Source organism: Globicephala melas, chromosome X (genome assembly GCF_963455315.2).
Source record: "Globicephala melas chromosome X, mGloMel1.2, whole genome shotgun sequence".
Taxonomy (NCBI): domain Eukaryota; kingdom Metazoa; phylum Chordata; class Mammalia; order Artiodactyla; family Delphinidae; genus Globicephala; species Globicephala melas.
The window spans coordinates 123,479,283-123,500,094 of record NC_083335.1 but is presented as its reverse complement, the minus strand read 5'-3'; the positions used below and the strand labels follow the sequence as shown (position 1 = coordinate 123,500,094).

The 20,812-nt window shown below is 46.6% G+C and overlaps 1 protein-coding gene across 1 annotated transcript in view; it reads left to right on the top strand.

The window, feature by feature from the left end:
- Nucleotides 1-20,812, top strand: part of ANOS1 (anosmin 1) — a 192,454-nt gene that overhangs the window by 139,004 nt on the left and 32,638 nt on the right. Inside the window, exons 5-7 of the mRNA XM_030837319.3 lie at nt 4,819-5,003; nt 7,494-7,623; nt 19,618-19,823. Of these exons, the coding sequence (XP_030693179.1) occupies nt 4,819-5,003; nt 7,494-7,623; nt 19,618-19,823 (521 nt within the window). The remainder of the gene's footprint in view (nt 1-4,818; nt 5,004-7,493; nt 7,624-19,617; nt 19,824-20,812) is intronic.

Genomic DNA, 20,812 nt, shown 5'->3' with positions numbered 1-20,812 from the left:
TTTTATTTATTTTTGGCTGCGTTGGGTCTTTATTGCTGTGCGCGGGCTTTCTCTAGTTGTGGCGAGCAGGGGCTAGTCTTCGTTGCGGTGCACAGGCTTCTCATTGCGGTGGCTTCTCTTGTTGCGGAGCACGGGCTCCAGTGCGTGCGGGCTTCAGTAGTTGTGGCAAGCGGGCTCAGTAGTTGTGGCTCACAGGCTCTGGAGCACAGACTCAGTAGTTGTGGCGCACGGGCTTAGTTGCTCCGCGGCATGTGGGATCTTCCTAGACCAGGGCTCGAACCCATGTCCCCTGCATTGGCAGGTGGATTCTTAACCACTGCGCCCCCAGGAAAGCAGCCCCACAATATCTTTTTAATTTTAATTTAATTTAATTTAATTTATTTTTGGCTGCGTTGGGCCTTTGTTGCTGTGCGTGGGCTTTCTCTAGTTGTGGCGAGTGGGGGCTACTCTTCGTTGCAGTGCATGGGCTTCTCATTGCGGTGGCTTCTCGTTGCGGAGCACAGGCTCTAGGCATGCGGGCTTCAGTGGTTGTGGTGCTTGGACTTCAGTAGTCGCGGCTCACGGGCTTAGCTGCTCTGCGGCATGTGGGATGTTCCCGGACCAGGGCTTGCACCCGTGTCCCTTGCATTGGCAGTCGGATTCTTAATCACCGTGCCACCAGGAAAGCCCGGAACACAATATCTTGCTGCATTTTCGTACCTAGACTTGTGACAGGTATATTTATATGAACAGTCAGATCTTGTGATGATTTGCAACTGCTGATGGTCTGTCTTTATTGAGTTTTCTGTCAGCATAGTTTCAACATTTTTTGAAGCACTGGGTTTCTGTTCCTTTGATTTCACCAAAATACTTGTTATGTTTTAAAGAAAAAAAAAATGCACCGGTATTGTCATATATTGTGGGATGTTATATGATAGCATTTTTGAAGTTTTTAACAGAATAGTTTAGATTTCAGATGACTAATACGTTCAAAAATACTAAAAAAGAAAGATCCTAGTCATTTACATAATAAAAACCACACTGAGGACAGATCCATCCTCTGCATCTGGTTATGCAGCCGGGATGCTGGGTGAGCTCGCAAGGACTATGAAAGGACTGACGTGAGGGCTGAGGGTCCAGGCCTGAGCCCCATCTGCACACAATTATGCAGTGACTCCCAATCAGGGGAGCCAGCTGACCCTAATGCAAACCAGATGGACCGTTTCTTAAAATGCAAATTGCAAGATCATTGCACATCATAATTAAAGAGATTCTCAGATGAAGGAATTTGAACTGACAGTGCCCTGACAGTCATCGTGCGCCATGAAGGCTCCTGGTAGTTGAATGATATTCAAGACTGAAGCCTCAGAGCACGGGGGTGCAGATGCAACTCAGCAGCGGCAGCTCTGCTGCCGACGAGTTCAGGGTGCTTCAGCGACTCGAGGATTTACTGTAGCTGCGTTTACGCTAGAGGATTATACATGGAGAGCCAAGAAAGTGCTCTCAGAGAAAGTGCTCTGTGAGGTTCAGGAACTAGCCAGCCATCGTCTCTTTAAATAGTAAGTAAAGGAATGTTTGAGCCATAGGACCTTGACAGAAGAGGAGATGTGAGCTCCTTGAAAGGATACACACGCCAGAGAAGGTGGCACCGAACGCCTGCGATAAGTCTTCTCCTTCCCCTCCGTGACTCTCAAGCAGAGAGGGGTTTACCATTGTCCCAGAGACGTGTGTAAATGTTCCGAGTCCTCTTACGTCCCCAGGTGTATTCTTGAGAGAAGAATAAGAGCGGGTTGGGCTGTTTCTTCAACGAACAGTTCCGGGCCATTCGCTCTTGCAGAGCGCCCTCTACGAGGACATGGTGACGTGGAAATTGAGGAGATGTGGTTCTTGACCTCTGGGGTTTTAGCTTTGTGGCGAAGGCAGACATCATTACACAAGCTGGCTGTGGAGGGAGGCAGTTAACTGCATTTCGACAGTGACAGGTTAAATGCTGAAGAGCTAGCAGAAGAATGGAGCCTTTCTTTCCAATTGGGAGCCTTAGGGAAAGTGGCTCCGAAGGGTGGCATTTGAACTGAGCCTGGAAGTATTCCAGGGTCTGTGGTCCGAAAATAGAAGGAAAGAGATTTCAGAGTGAAGAAGACACCATGAACAGGCCGTGGTAGTAGGGAGTGCCTGGCAGTGTGTTTGTGGGTGTAAAGGCAGGTGTGCGACAGACACGTAAACTGTACCACGAGATCAACTGAAAGATAACTGGTAGGTGGTGGTGAAGGCGGATGCCTCGAGTGAGATGCAGAGACGTTTCCCTCCCTTCTGTAGCAAACAGATGCGCTTGAACATTCTGAGAAGGAGAAGGAGAGCCTCTCTCCTCCACTTGAAGAAAATAACCACAAATACGGTGAAGAGGGAATTAGAGAAAAGAGATTGGCTTGCAGGGAGATGGGTTAGAGGCTATGGTGACGGTCCAGACAGGAGAGGAAAGTGCCTAAAACAGGTGGTCACCATGGAGACAGGATGACTGAGGGGTTCCTGAAGTTATACTCTGCAGTAAAACCAGAGGATGTTGGTAGGTGCAAGCACAAGACAGAAGGTTCTGGGAACCCTTCGATGTCCAACAGCCTAGAGATGTCAGGAAGACCTACGTCTCAGGAGGAGGGGCGTATCTGGGGACAGGCATTTGAGAGGGGACTTATGCAGGTGGATGAGGTCCTGCAGCCCAGAGAGGGACTGGGGGTAGATGTGAGAATCACTCGCTCTGCAGAAGCATTCTGGGCATGGAAGCGTCAGTGTAACGTTATGCACCGGGAAGTTTCTGAGATGAGCTTGAAAAAGGCTCTTGCGGGGGCACAGCAGGAGCAAAGACTAGGACGGAAGAGTCCCACAGCAACCAGGAACTTCAAGGACGTTAGAATCAGAATGTCCAGGGGACTTGCAGAGCTACGGAAACGCCTTTGTTTCTTTACCTTTCTAAGTGGCTTTTCCTAATCCAAAATGTGGCAGAAAATTCAGGGAGAAACCGGAGATGGGTCATGGCTCCAGGCGATTTATTTAATCTTCCTCAGACTCAATTCCCTGGGGCTCAGAATATAGCTACTTCACCCTTCACCCAGTTGATGAGGTCACAGCAAGGATCACATGAGACAACTTTATGGTAAAGTGAAGGGCAACGTACAGATACAACCCGCCGGCACATCAACATGGAGAATGCAATAGGGGCGGTGACTGTGGTTGTTTAGAAAATAGTTTTTTGTGTTTTTTAAAATTTTATTTATTTTATTTTTATTTTATTTATTTTTGGCTGAATTGGGTCTTCGTCGCTGCACGCGGGCTTTCTCTAGTTGCGGCGAGCGGGGGCTACTCTTCGTTGCGGTGCGCAAGCTTCTCATTGCACTGGCTTCTCTTGTTGTGGAGCACGGGCTCTAGGCGCACAGGCTTCAGTAGTTGTGGCTCGTGGGCTCAGTAGTTGTGGCTCGCGGGCTCTAGAGCGCAGGCTCAGTAGTTGTGGCGCACGGGCTTAGTTGCTCTGTGGCATGTGGGATCTTCCCGGACCAGGGCTCGAACCCATGTCCCCTGCATTGGCAGGCGGATTCTTAACCTCTGCACCACCAGGGAAGCCCTAGAAAATAGTTTTTAAGAGTCAGTGAGCTTTTGAGCAGATATACATATGCCATTTTAAAATTATCCACCTCTGTCCACCTCAGTGTTCAATGCCTTTAAAAGTTCCCAGCACAAGATTTGTCTTGGATCAAGATCAGAATGAAATGAGTTGAATTCAGCCGCATCACTAACATGCATCAGAGCTTATGTTTTGTATTTGCGCGTTTTCTAGTTTTCTCAGTTTAAACTCAAGAAACGGAAAAATGAATGCAGCGTTCTGAGCTAACCATTTCCAATGCTCAGCTGTCAGTGCTTTAGGCAAATACTCGTTCTCAGCAGAGAATGATTTTAATGCAGCTGGTGTTCTGGGTTTGGATGGCATTGAAAATCGTGATGCCATAGACTCGACCTAATTCAGTTAGTTTCATATGTCCTGTTAGTATTATAAATTGGTTTTAAAACTCCCTTTCCATGACGGCTGCTATTTCGAACCGTGGTTCTTAAATCTTTCAGTTACCAGGCAACTTGCATGCACTGTAGGGGGAAAAAGGGATCAAAATGATGAACTACTTCCCAGTGAGGCACCTGCGAGGGACTTCTGAAGCCAGGCACTCAGTCATGCCCAAACCAAACATTAGCAATTCACCTTTTTCCAATTTTAGACGGTAAGTCAGTAGGGCAGAGGTCCAGCAGTCAGTTGGGGAATCCACAAGACTCATGCTTCGGAAACCATTCTTGTAAGATTGGACCACGTGAGACGATTGGGCTTTATGATGTTTTCCTTAAGAGGAAAACTCGCTCAGATAGAGAGGAGAGCAAACTTGAGAACCGTGCTTTAAGGACCCTGGGATCTGTCGGCAGAGACGGAGCGTGTTACGTGGGAAAGAGGGCTCAAGCCTCCTCCTGACTGTCGCCCCGTGTGGATTCCGGGTTAGCCTCCAGTGGTGCAGCTTGGTAACAGGATTTACTTGGAAGAACACGCATAAAGGCATTGCTCTAGAGGTGACCTTTTTCAGAATCAGGACTCCGTTTAGACCCTCTAAAAAACTGGGAGAGCGAAACTGAACTTCGTGTCAGGAGATTTCAAATGTGAACCCCTGATAGGGAGGAGCTGCTTTTAAGAAAGGAAATAGAGGATCCGTTGTCACGAGATGAGATTTGTCTCTTCCGTAGATTTTCTTTCTCAACTTTCACCGCACTCCGAGTCACACACGGGCTGTTTTAACTGGCGCGGTTCTGTTTCAGGTGTCCCCCTGAAGCCCAGGAAGGAGTTACGATTCACAGAACTGCAGTCCGGGCAGCTGGAGATTAAGTGGTCCTCAAAATTCAACATTTCAATTGAGCCTGTGATCTACGTGGTACAGAGAAGATGGAATTATGGAATCCATCCTAGTGAAGACGACGCCACGCATTGGCAGACGGTAGCCCAGGTTAGTGCTTCATAGGCATTGTTTTCCCCTTGAGGCGGTGTCTCCTTCGCCTACAGAGAGAAACTGAGCTTGCTGTGCCGCGGTCAAAACAACCCGAGCGCCGAAATCACGTAACGCAAGGTGGACGTGCCCTGCGTGTGGGCGGAAGACGGGATGGGCTCTGTAGGCGTAACCGGGTACCACGAGAAACTTGGCTTCATGTGTTCACAGCGCACGTGGAAGGGAGACGGTTTTCTAATGAGTGTTCACATTTATTCCGAGAAGTACGCTTCCTGGAGATAAACTTAAAACCGACTAGAGTGAGGGAAATGCAACACCCGTAGGACTCGCCAATGTGCTAGTTGATCATCTCAACGCCTTCTCCTCTATTTCTCCTACATTTAAGCCTTTATTCCGCATGGGACTCTCGTGGCGGGAGGAAGATTCATATCACACAACTACTTAGTGGGAAGCGGCCAGCAGCTCATCAATCTCCCCTTAGTGCTTTCTTCTTCTCGGTCAGCTTACCAACTGGGAGGCCACCTGGATGGAGTTTATCTTCCCAGTGCTTTACCTCCTCTGTCTTGTGAATGTGAAAAGCAAAATATTTTCTTTCTTTTTAAGAGCTGTTAAATGGACTACCAGCTGCAGGCAGACTCCACGGATGGAGGAAAGAATAAATTCTCAATACACAACTGCTTCATGCTTTTCAGCAACTGAAATGCCTTCTCTACATGTAGGTCTATAGGGGGAAATTCTGTCCTGAAGTTGATCAGGTCATTTTTTCCTCCAAGGACAAGATTCCCATGATTTTTTTTCAGTAAATATAAAATAAATGTCAGCGTTCAGGTGTTTAGGAGAAGAATTTGGTCCCTTTCGCAACAGTAGCATCTCAGAAAGGATAGACACTAAAATATTTTAAATACCACCCAAATCAATGAGAAATGTGATGTTAAGAGAAACATCTTAAATTAGGGGGGACGAAAAATGGTCAGATAAATTTAGCAAGTCTATTCCACACCTATTTTGTTAAAAAATTGTGTTTTAACAAAACATAAAGATGTTCAGAATACAGCCTGAAATTATATTTGGTTTACACGGCATTCTCCCTTCAACAATTGCTACAGTATCATTTGTAACTTTTCCAAATTATGCAATTTCCAAATATTTCCAAATTATAAATTTGAAGATTTATGAAAGTAACTGATGATAAGCCCTTCTCTTTCATATCCTCTTATTCGGAGAGAGGAAAGACCTTGCACTATCATTTCTGTTATTATTACTATTTTCACTAGTTAATACCACATGTAATGCTTCCTTTCTCTGTCTGCTGAATGCTGTGGCTAGCATGCTGACTTTAGTTCCTTAAATTGAAAGCTAAAACTAGACAAACAAGTCAGTGAAAATGTTATCTCAAATTCTGCCAAACGAGGTAGAAAGCCACACTTGAAGTCATCTTCTTCCTTTCATCTCGGAAATGCTTACCTTCTTTTGAATGTTAAAATACACATGATGATCCTTTTCAGTAAGTTATTATAAACTCAGCTTTAGGAGGGTTTCAGTTCAGTTCTGTTTTCCAGTTTTATCCACCGAGCGCCAAGCTGAGCTCAGCACTTGGCACACGTGAGGCGTAGAACTCGGGCGTCTATCCCTCGGAGTCAAGGCCAAGGTTTCACGTCTACCCTAGGACGTTGCTGGAAGCAGGCCTATTGCCCTGAGTTTGATGAAGGGGAGGGCAGTGGGGAGATGCTCAAGTTGTTTGATATCTTGGGACGTAGCTGTAGGGACAGCAAGACCTGTGGAGCTGTCCCATTGTCCAGTTTTCTTCTCTTGGACGAAACATCCCTCACCCTTCAGGAACACGACTCTTTGCAGATCTTTTTCTTGGACGAAACATCCCTCACCCTTCAGGAACATCCCTCACCCTTTTCTTGGACGAAACATCCCTCACCCTTCAGGAACACGACTCTTTGCAGATCTTACATGATTTACTCAAATTAAACAAAAAAGTCTTGGGTTGCAATGTACTTCCAGAATTTAAGCGTGTGGGTTCACGTCCATACTTCCAAAATTATATTTGGCGAGCAAGTAGGAGGCATTTCCCTTCTATAAACTAAAGTCGATTTCATTTTCTCTATACTGTAATGATTCCTTCATGTATTTATTCATTCGTAAGTATAATTTATTGATGAAATCTCTCCAATGCTGTATTTAGTCACCAGATTTTAAAACAGCCCAAGCATTTGTCACGAGATTTTGACTTCCAGAGAGCTTTGACTCTTCGAGGTGAAATACCTATGAATGGAATCAAGCAGTTGGAACCTTCCCTAGGAATTCCTTGGTCCCCGACAGCCCCTCCCCTACCGGAGCAGGACGGGTTGCTCTCATCCAGGAGGGCAGGGCACGGCGAGGCTGTGTTGCATGGGCTGATAAGTGCGTGTGTTTCTAAAACAGACCTGACGGGCACGTCAGGATAAAGGGGATCTCTGTGCTCTGTGACTTTCCCCTCAGACCACGGATGAGCGGGTCCAACTGACCGACATACGGCCCAGCAGGTGGTACCAGTTCCGCGTGGCAGCCGTGAACGTGCACGGGACCCGAGGCTTCACCGCCCCCAGCAAACACTTCCGCTCTTCCAAAGGTCAGTATCGCTTGCCTGTCCCTCTATGTCCAACTCGCCATGGGGGCGCATCCACCTCATCTCCAGGTTCTTACGTGTGGTTGGCCAACAGGTGGCTGTGCTGTGCTTAGCAAACGGGACCAGATGGGTCTGAAGGTGCCGGCGAATTTGTGATTAGGACCATCCCTGGGCTTTTACCTCTGAGAGACTGCAGAAGATAATGTGATGGGGTTTTCTCAACTCTGAAGTCATGGTTTTCCATGATCAACTTCCGTTGGCTCTCTCAATATATTCTGAGTCAAGCACCATTCAATTAATTTTTGGAGAGAAAGGTTTACTTTCTGCTACATCAGACTATGCAGGTTTCTTGAAACCGTTGCTATACTGAGTGTGAATTAATCTCTTTTGTTTCATAAGAGGCAGAATTTAAATCCCTCCCGAGTCACTTTATCATGGCTATCATTTTGTTCAGTTCCTACTTCAGTGCTATTTTAAAACCTCTGTGGGATCCGATGAATACTAACTATATTACATGTGTGGTTAGTTTAGTCTGTGATAGTGGGAGGACATCATTTGACTGGGTATTAATAATAGCTCCGTGTTTATTTCTCCAGTTGTGTTGAGATGGCTGTGTGCGCTCTGAATTAATGATACATCTGCCTGGCTCATAGCGAGGGCCAGTTTCATGGATAGAGGTTCGTCCACTGATTCCCTTACTAACCAGCAGTTATCCTCTTAGGGAGCTCGTTTAAGTTTATTTTAAGAATACATTATGATATTAATGAAGAATGTGAGACTGGTAACATCAGTCATGTCTTTCAAAACGGGAAGGTTTGAACCGGCTGCTATAAATTGCAGTTTCCGTTCCCTTTTGGGTAAAATGTATGCTTCCGTTAGTCTGTCCGTTTCTCACCAGATAGTATGGCCACACCTTTCTCTGCACAATCATAGGTCTCAAGTGGGAACCCTGCAAGCAGATCAACTTAGTATTTGAATTCTGTTACGGCGTACGTTGTAGATTTTTAAGTCTTTCTTTTAAAAAGTCCTTTTAAGAAAAAAAAGGTGCAGCGCACACACCCCCGCCAACCCCGAGGCAGATACACTGAGCAGGTCCAAAAATGAAATAAATAGAGACGTCAGACCTTCCTTGTCTGAGGACTGTCTCCAAGTGGTCCGAGGACTGAGAGAGGCCGTGGGAATAAATAATTAACAGTGGGTTCAGAGGCAGGGCTCGGTACAGGGCTCGAGAAGCGTTCACGTTGACCTTGGCAGTTCAAATGCGGTCCAGGCGTGCTGCGGTCACAGTGCGTTCCCATCTCCTCCCTTGCCGGCAGGATTGGGGTCTGGCGCTCTCAGATCGTGGCTGCATGTCCAGACATGAGGCAGAGCAGCTCCCAGCCTCTGCAGACAGAGGTGGAATCCCTTTCAGAGTCAGACGGGGTCTGGGCAGAGGCCCTGTGACAGTCCCCGGGGCCGGCCTGGTGGCTGCCAACCATTCTGGGGAAGGAACAGGGCCGTGCTGTCCCAGCCCTTCCTACATGTCTGAGGACCGTGTATGTCTAGAATTAGAGCAGCATCCCTCACATTTAAACAGGCTTTTGTTGAAGGGAAGTGCACCATTTGGGGGAAACCTTGCAGTCACCATTAAATTGTTCTATTTCTTGGTTTTACAAATATGCCCAACATTCAGCATTCCAGACTTCAGTTCTTGCACTTCTGAAACCAAAACTATTATGCCTAGAATTTACGGAAGATTCTACTGTTTCCACTGGAGATGCGCCACAGAATGATGGGAATATAATAGACCCACGAAACAGTTGAAAGCATTTTCTCCAGGATGTGGCTAAGGATACATCACCGTTTACAAGGTGGTACCCTGTCTTCCCTCACCTTAGTCAGTTCTCACGAAGCGTAGAACTGTGTCTTACTGGGAAAATAATTTTTAACAGCCTTATTGAAATATAATTTACATACCATAAAATTCACTCATCTTAAGTGTGTTAGACAGTGATTTTTAGTATTTACCATAAAGTCATGCAAGTGTCCTTTATACAGTTTTAGAATCCTCCAGGAGCCTCCCTGGCTTACTGGGAGAATTTTAGGGTAGAAATAAAGTGTTTTGGGGTCTTGTTCTATCACTCACGTTTCATTCCCTTTTTTTATTCAACACATGTCTGTTGAGCACCTGCTCTGTGTCAGGCACTGTGCTAGGCACTGAGGTAACAAGTAAAAGACAAAAATGTCTGCCGTTGTGGAAACACACACACACACACACACACGGATTCACTCTCATTGGGGGTGAGAGGAAACAGTAAACAAGATTAATACATAAAACACTCTCATATACTAGGGTAGAGAGTGATAACTGACAGTGCGAAAAATAAAGAACAGACACGGGAGCTGTGGGGAAGCGGGTGCTTTTGTTTTTTCCTATTTCAGGGAGGGCGGCCACAGAAGAGATGCTGTATAAAGGAGTGAAGGGCTGGCCTTGCACCGTCCGAAGGAAGAGCCTTCCGGTTCCAGGGGGTGGAGCCTGAGGGTGGAGCAGAGAAGGGTGCAGACTGGAAGGAAGGAGGGGCTGGGCGTGCTGGGTGTCCAGGGTCACGGCACGGGGCGCCAGTGCAGTGTTCCCGCTCAGAGCGCACTGCGCTGAGTGGGGAGAGCCCGACAGAGGAAGACGAGCGCTCTACGTTGCCGTTTATATGTGGATCTAAAAAGCACAGCAAACCAGTGACGCAGCAGCAGTAATGAAAGGCGACAGTAACGTGGACAGAGGCAGAAGTCAGCTGTCCGGGGAGCTCATGTGGAAAGGTGACTCTGACAGGCTTTGGGGACTTACCCGTGGCCTGTAGGAAATGACTCCAGGGTCTTTGGTCAGGAACTGCTGGGCGATTGGTGTGACTAAAACAGAGATGACTGAGACAAGAGGGTGTTTCAGGGGAAGACTCTTTTCTTCCTTTGGGGAGGCACATATTTCCAGAAGAGTAATCGTTGCCCAGCCAGTACGACTGCTGTGTTTTAGGGCCTTTCCTGCACACGGGGCTTTTCTGAGGGGTGGACGTACCCCGGTGAAGGACCCTGGACGTGATGGAAACACGAGTAATCAAAGGAGCAGCTGAAGACAGAAAAATAACTTTGTTTCTACCTTAAAATTTTCCCGACAGGGCACGGAGGATCTTAACGGGGTAGAGGAATCCTTCTAAAATGGGTAGTGGTGGTGGTCACACCCGTAGGAAACACTAGAAATCACTGCTTGCACGCTTGAGTGAACTGTATGGGATATAAATTCTAGTTCAGTAAGACTGTTACATTTTCTTCCCCCAGCAAGCACTTTTGTATGTTTGTAAATGCAGTGGAGTAAGATGGGGAGAGACGGGGTGGACCGTTCTGGCAATGTCTTCAGCCGTCAGGCAGGCCTGTCATGCCCTCGCCCCCAGCCCTGTTCTGTGATGCAGCTTCCCGGAGACCACCAGAGGATCTGTGATGACCAGCGCACACACGCGTTTGGTTTGCAGAGCACAAGGACTGAAGTCCGGAATGCGCCTTGCCTTGAGACGTATGGAAGGATGCATGTGCGGTGTGGTTTGTAAAAGCAAATAGCACCACATTTTAACGGTCACTGCAGCGCTTCCAAAAGCGGTGCATTTTCATTTAATTAAAAGCCCACTTATGCCCGCCCTGCTCCAGAACCAACTGGCACTGTACCAGTTGTACGTCTTCTAGTGGTTTAAAATTACTTTAAGAAAGAAATAGTGCTTCCAAAATAGTTGTCTGTGCAAAGGGTAGGCCATTTTCTAGTGCATTTGAACTTGCATATGGGACCAGACTTGATCATTTAAGGCTGGCTCAAGGGAAGGGGCAAGGATCTTTTCCATCTTCCACGAACACCTCTGAAAATAAAAGCAAAATTAAATAGGACGATAAAAAAACTTGGTAAAGTGGGCGTCATTTAGTTTAGTTAGGCCTGCTGCCTGGTATTCATCCTGATTCTCACAGAAAAGCCAAAATTCCTGTCTTTCTCTTCTTTAGGGTTACTTTCAAATACAAAATTACTAGTCTGTGGTTTGCCCGAATAGATTGGTTACTCAGTTAATTTCCCTTTAACTCTTTTTTTTTTTTTTTTGGTGGTACGCGGGCCTCTCACCACCGTGGCCTCTCCCGTTGCGGAGCACAGGCTCCGGACGCGCAGGCGCAGCGGCCATGGCTCACGGGCCCAGCCGCTCTGCGGCATGTGGGACCTTCCCGGACCGGGTCATGAACCCGTGTCCCCTGCATCGGCAGGCGGACTCTCAACCACTGCGCCACCAGGGAAGCCCTCCCTTGAACTCTTATATCTTCCTATAACTTAATCCTAACCCCTTAGAATACCTATTTTCTATAAGAAAATTCTGAGTTGTTCATAGATTGGTAAGTCAGTTTCAGGCTTTTTCTTTCCAGGTGAATACCGTTTCTGGATATTTTTATTGCTAACCCCTGCCAACGCCCCTCCCCAAGGTTGAGGTGATTTTTCTGTATTTACTTATTTTAATGCTCTATACTGTCTTTCTCCCTGGTACTTGAGAAGGAAAGTTGGCTACAACCTTAAAAACTACAATTACAGATAATTTAATAGACTAATGTATAATGTCCCTTTCTACTTTTTGTCTCTTAATGGAGAAAATGGAAATGGTAACCCTTCCACATGGTGAATTGCCTTCCTAGGCTACTCCTAGGATGAAGCGCTCGCTTTTCTGGGCACCAAGCCTGCCAGACCCTAGGGTCTTGGAAACTTTTCCATCCCGTGGCGTGGGGAGTGAACCCTAGGAAGCAATGGGAGACAGGTGTAGATATGTGTGGAATCACAGGGGCGTTTGCACGTGGGACTCCTGATGCGGGAGATGACCTGCCAGGGACGTGATCCCCAGACGCCCATGCAAGTTAAGGCTCCACATGGAAGCAGTTTACAGAGGCAACGATCCAGGACACCGGGTGGGCAGGGGCGGGGGTGAGAGGGGAAGGTGACTGGGAAGGGAAGGCGGAACACAAAGGCGCGTTCTCACGCTAGTTGCCACTGTGGGCAGCCCTTCGCCCTCTGGGGAACTGGGGCGTTGCAGGCGGGCTGCTTCTGGGCGTCTGTGTCCTGCACACGCACAGAGCCTGCTCTGGGTGCAGACAGAGGTGTGGTCGTTTACAAGCTGAGCGGACGTGCCCTGAAATAGCACAGGACAGGGGACAGGGGTGGCACCCCGAGAGCGTCTGCTGTCTACCTCTTGGTTTACTCAATATCTACAAGATTCCCGTTACAGACGTGTCTAATGTGTTTTGAATTATGGTTTAAAACAAAGATATGAATAGTTTGATGGACGCAATTTGGCGAGATCATGAAAGGAGCCCCCGTGTTCCCGAATGTGGGACAGACGTAATAGTAAGTGGAGACAGACAGGCCTTTCCAGGCTTGCCTTCTTCCCTCCCGAATCTGCCATCGCCCTTCCCAACATCAGATCCGTTTCACACTGTCGTCCGCTTCTTTGACGAAGCAGCCCCTGACTGCTGACCCACAGAGCGCCCCAAAGTGGCGGGCATCAATTTAGAGTGACGCTCTTGCCAGCAGATAACATACTTTGGTATACACGGGTCTTGAACATTCTCTCGATCGTGTTGATACTTATGGACAGGGCAAAAAATGTGCACATACTGCATGCTTGGTATTGGAGATATACGTTACTAGTATCACTTCCTGTTGCAAGTGACTGCTTACAAGTTGACTGAATTGGGGAAATGAAGGGCTACAGAGACTTCTGTGTGTCGACATCAGCAGTGGAAGCAGGAAGACGGACGGTTTTGTGCATTATGGTAAGCAAAGCCCAGCTTCATTTTCTTGCGTGTTGCCAAAAGCACGCAGACATTGGTCTGGATGTTTGAGGTTAGTCCGTATCCATTTAACACTGAATTAATGTGCTTTTAGGAGATCTTATAAAGACAAATTAAAAAATCCACCTTCCGTTGTCATTAACCTAATACGTCTTCTAATGTACATAATACAGTTATTATATTCACTTCCTTCCAAGTTCAGAGTTTTCCATCCATCTTTCCCCCCTTATTTCCCCATGTGTACAGGATACATTAAAAAGCAGAAGAAAAGCAGACGTTGTTTTCACAGCATACGAGCATCACACGGGATGTTATTCCACGCATACATTACGGAGTGTTAGGAAAGCGGGAACAGACTCCACTGTGGTCATAAAGTTCCCTGTCGCTCCACGGGGACCCATGACTTTCTATGCAGCTGCTCTGTGTGCCATTTCCACTGGACGACACTGTGCTGAGCACATGTCCTGAAACTATGTAATAGCTGGAAATTTGCCTGCCGTGCAGCTTCTGCAGCTCCCCTAGGTTGTTGTGTGTCTAGATACTGCAGGGGGATTTCTTTCTTCTCCTTCCCTTCCCTTCCCTTCCCTTCTCTTCCCTTCCCCTTTCCCTCCCCTCCCCTCCCCTCTTCCTTCCCCCCCTTCCCTTCCCTTCCCTTCCCTTCCTCCTTCCCTTCCCTTCCCTTCCCTTCTCTTTCTTTCTTCCTTCCTTTCTTTCCTGTCTTTCTGTCTTTCTTTTCTTTTTCTTTTTTTCTGTTAATGAGGGAAGTAAAATTATTCCAGCCGCTGTGTCTGGAAAGAAAAACCAGTTTAAATATCAGAACTAACCTACGAATTAGCTGGAGAACGTGTGACTGGTTATATCATTGCTTTAAAACTCTAACTGCCCTTGATCACCGCCCCACACCTAAGAGGCAGTGCTCTGATGCATTTCAAATGGGAAGTCTGTTCCCTGGACATCGTTTGAGGAACTCAAATAAGTAATAAAATTAACATTCATGCTCTTAAAGCATATCTCGTTCCTCTCTCTGTGTCTCTGTATATGTACATTTCTTCATGATTGTGTATTTATAAAGGTCTCTCTTTTTTTACGGAAGTAGAGTTGATTTACAATATTGTGTTAGTTTCAGGGGTAGAGCAAAGTGATTCAGTTATAAGTATATATGTTTTCAGATTATTGTCTCTTGTAGGTCATGACAAGATACTGAGTTTAGCTCCCCGTGCTGCACAGTAGGTCCTGCTGTTTATTTTATATATAGTATGTGTATCTGCCAGTCCCAAACTCCTGATTGACCCCTCCCCGCCTTTCCCCTTTGGTACCCGTAAGTTTGTTTTCTGTCTGTGAGTCTGTCTCTGTTTTGTCGATGGACTCATTTGTGCCACATTTTCGATTCCACGTGCAAGTGGTATCCTATGATGCTTGCCTTCCTCTGTCTGACTTCCTTCACTGAGTACGACCATCTAAAGGTCTCTCTCTTTACTGCCGTTTGCACCCCACTCTGCTGTTGCACTAACGCGCGGCTGGGTCTCCGTGTTTAACCAACAGGATCGTCTGGACACGTGGAGGCGCGCCTGCCTCACAATAAGTGATGGGCTTTCTCCTGGGACGGCAGGAAGGGCTCCTTTCCCATGAGAGTTCACATCAGTGTGATAATAGCCTGCCTTTCTGCAGGGGTGACAAGTGATTTCATTTGGCGCTTTACCCATCGTAGGGTGTAAAGCTGTTCTACCGTGCGTGTTACTTTGTCACAAAAGGGTCAGAGATGCAACCGTAAATCTATCCGCTGAAACCCAAAGCTTCCATCTTCCTTTGCCAAAAGCACTACATAGGATCGTTAATAAAAGGAACTATTTTTTCTCCAAGGCTGAAGTTGGTTATTCCTGCTAAACATCGAAGATACCTTTGCCCTGGAAATCATGCAAACTGTAAAAGGAGCTCATACGGGCTTCCTATTGCATTTATCTTTGAAAGTGCACTTGCTGCCTGCTTTGTGAGTTGTGTTTCTGCAGATAATTGGGAAGGTTGCAAAGAGGGAGTGGATGAAGCAGAAAGAGAAGTGAGATGGGAGAGAAATGCTCTCACTTAAGCTTCAGAGGGAGGGGTCAGGGGAGCTCTGGTCTTGTGATGTGCCTCTGACCTTCTCCCCCTACACTCTTGAACTAGTGAATTAAACTCTCTGATCCTGAGTTTCCTCATCTGCAAAATGGGAACAAAAGGCCAACATTAAAAAAACAAAGCACAACCATATGCATATAAAATTGGAAATAAGCTGTGCTTATGTCCAGTTCCAAGAGACTAAATGGTGTCATTGCTTTGGAAAGACTCTAGCTCCGGGGTTGACAGTCCATGGCCTGTGGTCCATATTTGGCCTGCCGCCTGTTTCTACAGATAGCGTTTCACTAGCACAGAGCCGTGCTCATTTGTTTCCATATTATCTGCAGCTCCTTTCAAGCTACGACAGCAGAGTGGATTAGTTGCAACAGAGACTGTCTGGTCTGCAAAGCCTTGATATTCACTGTCTGCCCCTTTACAGAAAAAGGCTTTCAATCCCTGTGCCAGACTGTAATGGGCACTTTCCCCAGCAAAGGGCTTCACATGTTGACTTTCTGTAGAGACAGTGGCCCATCGTGATGATGATGATGATGTTGATGTTGATAACAGATGTAGAGATGTGGCCTGAAACCCCTCTTTCTCCCCTCATTGTCATTCTCACACCTGGCTCTGCCACCAGTTATGTGAATGACCTCGGGCAGGTCACTCTACCTATCCAACCCTTAAGATCCTTACCAGTTTTTTTTTTTTTTAAAGTTCATAAATAAATTATAAAATCCCTCAGAGCTTTATCATAATGTGGAGTTTCTATATGCATATAATTTTTTCCACAAGCTTCCAACTGCATTTCAATGTTTTAACAGAATTAAAACATTATGTAAACTGAAAGAAAAGATTTTGTATATTTCAACAAAGTGAATATACTTGATTTCACACTGCAGGGAACCATTTCACAAGGCAGTGAATGACAGCAATCTGGGAATTTGTTGGGACTGAATGAAATCCTTCAGATGAGACAAACAGGACAGACTCTCTCATCTGAAGTCTTCAGTGACTAGACAGATAAATGAGTAGCTCGTTTACAGAGGATAATTGGGGCGATAACCTCTGCTATTCCCCTTTGACTTTAAAATTTTAAAAAGTAGTTATTTGGGGGGAGAAAGAGATTGGGGGTGTCTCACGTTGGTAATGGAAGTACGCCACCTGGGTATTGTGAGTACTCAAATGGGCCTTACTTTTAAGAAAATGTGAAGCAAATATTACTAATTCATTTATTTGAAAGTACTACTTCCTAATGCCATTGTCATAAATTACGTTGTTTCATATTTTATCATGTTTCATAAACTAGATGATGTTTTTCTGAATTATGATCACATCTAAGGTATGAGGAATTTTTCCAGGGCAGTAAGAAATGATATCATGAATGAAGTAGATTAGGGAAATGATGAAATACTGAATACCAGTTGCCTTCCTTAAACCTGGAATTTCTTTAGAAAAGGAGGTGACTTTGAGCTTGTCCTGCGAACCTAGACTCTCTGGAAGATTCACATAACTACTTATTTCCAGCATATAGACATCCAGGTGCATCACTGAAAACGTGAATGGCTGTAATCACCTTTACACGTTGTAATTTTTCTCTTGCTCTGAAGTCATGCTGAGCTTGCCAGCCAGCTTTCTGTAAGAAAGGTCTGCAGTAACCTGTCATAGGTTAAGGACTGACTCATGCCGCAGAGGTTGATCTTAAGGGCCTTGGAGAATACCAAAGTAGGAGAAAATCACGGTGAAATTCTGCTGGTGCGCGGAGGAAAGCACATGTAACTGTTTTGAGTAGGGTGACATCTGGTCAACCTACAGTAGGTACAGACTCTCGGTGGCGGGGGCAGGGAGGGAGGGAGGCGTTTAGGCTAAACCGGTGGAAAAGCTTCAGTAGCTCTTGGTTTTCATCTCCACGTAATCAGATGGGAACCAGTGTGGTCAGAGCAACAGGCTCAGGTGGGGACAGGAAAGGAGGTTTGGGAGGTTATGTGTGGTGAGAATGCACAGGACTTTGGGGAGGCTGCCAGCACGTTGACTCTAAGTGAGACTGGAGGCCATCGAGAGCTTCCAAGCTGAAGAGCCTCAGCTTGTGTCGTAAAAACCACCAGCTGCCGCACTGAGAAAGGCTCGGAGGCCTTTGCCGTCATCAGGGAGCAAAGACAAAGGCTTGGCACACGGTGTTATGCTGGTGGAAACAGTAAGATTCCAGATAGATTTCTGAAGGTACTGCTAGCCCAAGGAATGAAAGCAGAAGAGGCATACGACCTCGAGGTTTGGCGCGGGAGCAGCGGGAAGGAGGAATTTGTGTTTCCTGAGATGGGGCGTCTGTGGGGGGCAGCAGGGGCTGGGAGGGACGGGGACTTCGGTCTTGGGCACATTCCTTTCAAGCCGCCTCTGAGACCTCCAGGTGTAGCTGATGCAAAGACCCTTGAGTACTTGAAGTTCAGGGGTTTTAAAGCTGTGACTGGTGAGATCTCTAGAGATTGGGTACAGATGCCAAGAGGCCCCCGAGTTCAGAGGCCAGATGCTCCCTCGCTTAGCGGTGGTGGGATGGGGAGGCCAGGAGGGGGGAGGCTGAGGAGGGTCAAGGGACCAGAGGGACAGCCAGTGGGGAGCGGAGGCAGGCGGAGACCACGATGCAGGGTGAAAGCAGTGAGGCGTGTCGCGCCTCCGTGGGGATGACCAGAGTGGGGCTCCCAGGGGCTCCGCAGAACCAGCAGAGCGAGGAGGGCCGTGCTTCCTGAGCCCGTGATAACAGGACCCAGCACTTCCCTCCTCGCGGGAGCCAGGGGCTGTTTACACCTTTGCCTGGCCGCCACCAGGTGCAGGACTGTCCAGCTTCTGATCTACTTCAGAGTCGCGTGTGTGCGTTACATACAAGTGTGTATTTTACATAAAACATGAACATATATTGAACGTGGATATATCCATGGGCCACACCTGCACTCGCTGAATCAGCATACCTCAGTATAAGTCTTGGGCGCTCCCAGAGGGTTCCTCACGGTGACCATTTGAGAACCACTTTGGTCAGGCATGTCAGGTAATGTGCATTGGATGAGCCATTAGCCTAGGAAAGCAACTACAAAGCTTTAAAAAATGACACAGCCCACCACACCTCCAAAACTTACCTATCTTACAGAAGAGCAACAGAGTTTTAAAAAATAATTCATGCTTCCATCATCCCTGAAACACAAACCATCCCAAGGGTAAAACCATGGCTATTTTCCGCCAGTCTTCTTTGTTTATATGGAGTTAGATAGCGCTTCTTTGCCCCTCTGATGCAGATGGTATTAGAATTAGAATTATTGACAGCATTTTTCCGGGCAGGCGTCTTAAAACAAAACCATCTGTAAATCATTTGTGGTGAGCGGCTGGCTCCATTTGTGGCAAAAAAAATGAAGGAAAGACCCTCAGCTTTACACGTACTTAGTCATCTTTGTATATAGATTTCAAATGGAGGTTTGTAGAGAAATCATTCCAGAACCTAATCTCTCTCCTGACAGCTGAGACGGTTTTGGCTTACGCGACAAACTAGAAATGGTGAAACTATAAAAATGTTACCCGTCTGTCATCCACTTTGTAATGTGGCGAAAAAATGAATGGTTTGTTTTTGCTGATGTTTTCACGTCACCCTTAACTTTTGATTGAAGGATCTAAAGCTCCAGGACCGCTCGGGTGAAAACAGTTATTCGAATGAGCTGGTCCTAGATTTCTGCCTTTTCTTTTCAGAATTTTCAAAGGCATTTCAACCTTGCTGACCTATTTAATGCCAACCAACCTACATGGAATTTGACCATGTTTTACAGAACTTTATCCATTTCGGTACAGTGAAAATTTGGCTGTGTTGTAGCGGTATGGAAATGCCTAGATTACAAATATGGCCCAAACACATTGCTCTTACTGTTCTACAGGTTGTTTTTCAGTTTGAGGCTTAAGAAGGGGATCTTCCTTAGTGCTTATCTTCAGCTATTCTCCACATCAAGGGCAGTCTTCCTGCATCGACCCTGTAGTCATTACATGTACAGAGGCGATGCTTTTGTGGTCATCCTGGGCCCTTGTGTCTTTCTCCTGGGATTTCAGATCCATCTGCACCACCGGCCCCAGCCAACCTCCGGCTTGCAAACTCCACCATCAACAGTGACGGAAGCGTGACTGTGACGATCGTTTGGGATCTCCCCGAGGAACCAGACATCCCAGTGCATCACTACAAAGTCTTCTGGAGCTGGACGGTCAGCGGCAAGTCACTTGTGCCAACGAAGAAGAAGAGGAGAAAGACCACGGGTGGGGTGAGTGAGAACCAGGGGGAAGAGGCCCATCTCCTCGCAGTGGTGTTTGAACTCAGGCACCTGGTCTGAGAGTGGCCTCTGCTGAGCCACAAGAGGGACGGATGAGGGACAGGTTCCCATCCCTCCCCTTTGAACGAGGAAGTTCAGAAAACAGAGGACCAGGCCAGCCGTTCAGCCGTGCACACTTTAGGTGACAACAGTTGAGTTCAGTCTGTTGACTTACTCAGATCCAAATGGCTGGTACCACACCGGAAATCAGAGGAACAAAAATGTCTCCATCTTGGGCTTCCCTGGTGGCGCAGTGGTTGAGAGTCCGCCTGCCGGTGCAGGGGACGCGGGTTCGTGCCCCAGTCCGGGAAGATCCCACATGCCGTGGAGCGGCTGGGCCCGTGAGCCGTGGCCGCTGAGCCTGCGCGTCCGGAGCCTATGCTCTGCAATGGGAGAGGCCACAGCAGTGAGAGGCCCGTGTACCGCAAAAAAAAAAAAAAAAAAAAAAAGGCTCCATCTTAACCTGTCTAGCCATTGAAAACGAGACAATTCAAAATGTCCTCGACATTTAGGTCTCTTTTTTTCTAAAGAGACCCTTGTAAACTGAAGAGTAAATGTTCACGGGCTTTATCTGTTGTGTATCGTAAGGGGCACCCATCTATAATCTAATCAGTGCGACAGCAGACAGTTTAGAAAATGCATGTTTGACAATATGCTTTTCTTATTGATTAAAAGAACTTGGAATGGCTTATTTTCCACACGCCAAGAAATAAAATCTTCACTGAGCTGTTTTATGCAATGAGATCTCTATAACACTGAACATTTTGCATCATATGAAATGCTTAATGCATAAAAATGAGTGGTGTCCTTTTAGTATACATTCCTTTATCTCATTGTTATAAAACTTAACACCTTTTCCCCTAATTCATAAGGTTGAATTCCGTAAATAAATAAATGTTTGAAAGTGCTTTAGAAGGACACCAAGACTTTTTTTTTTTTTT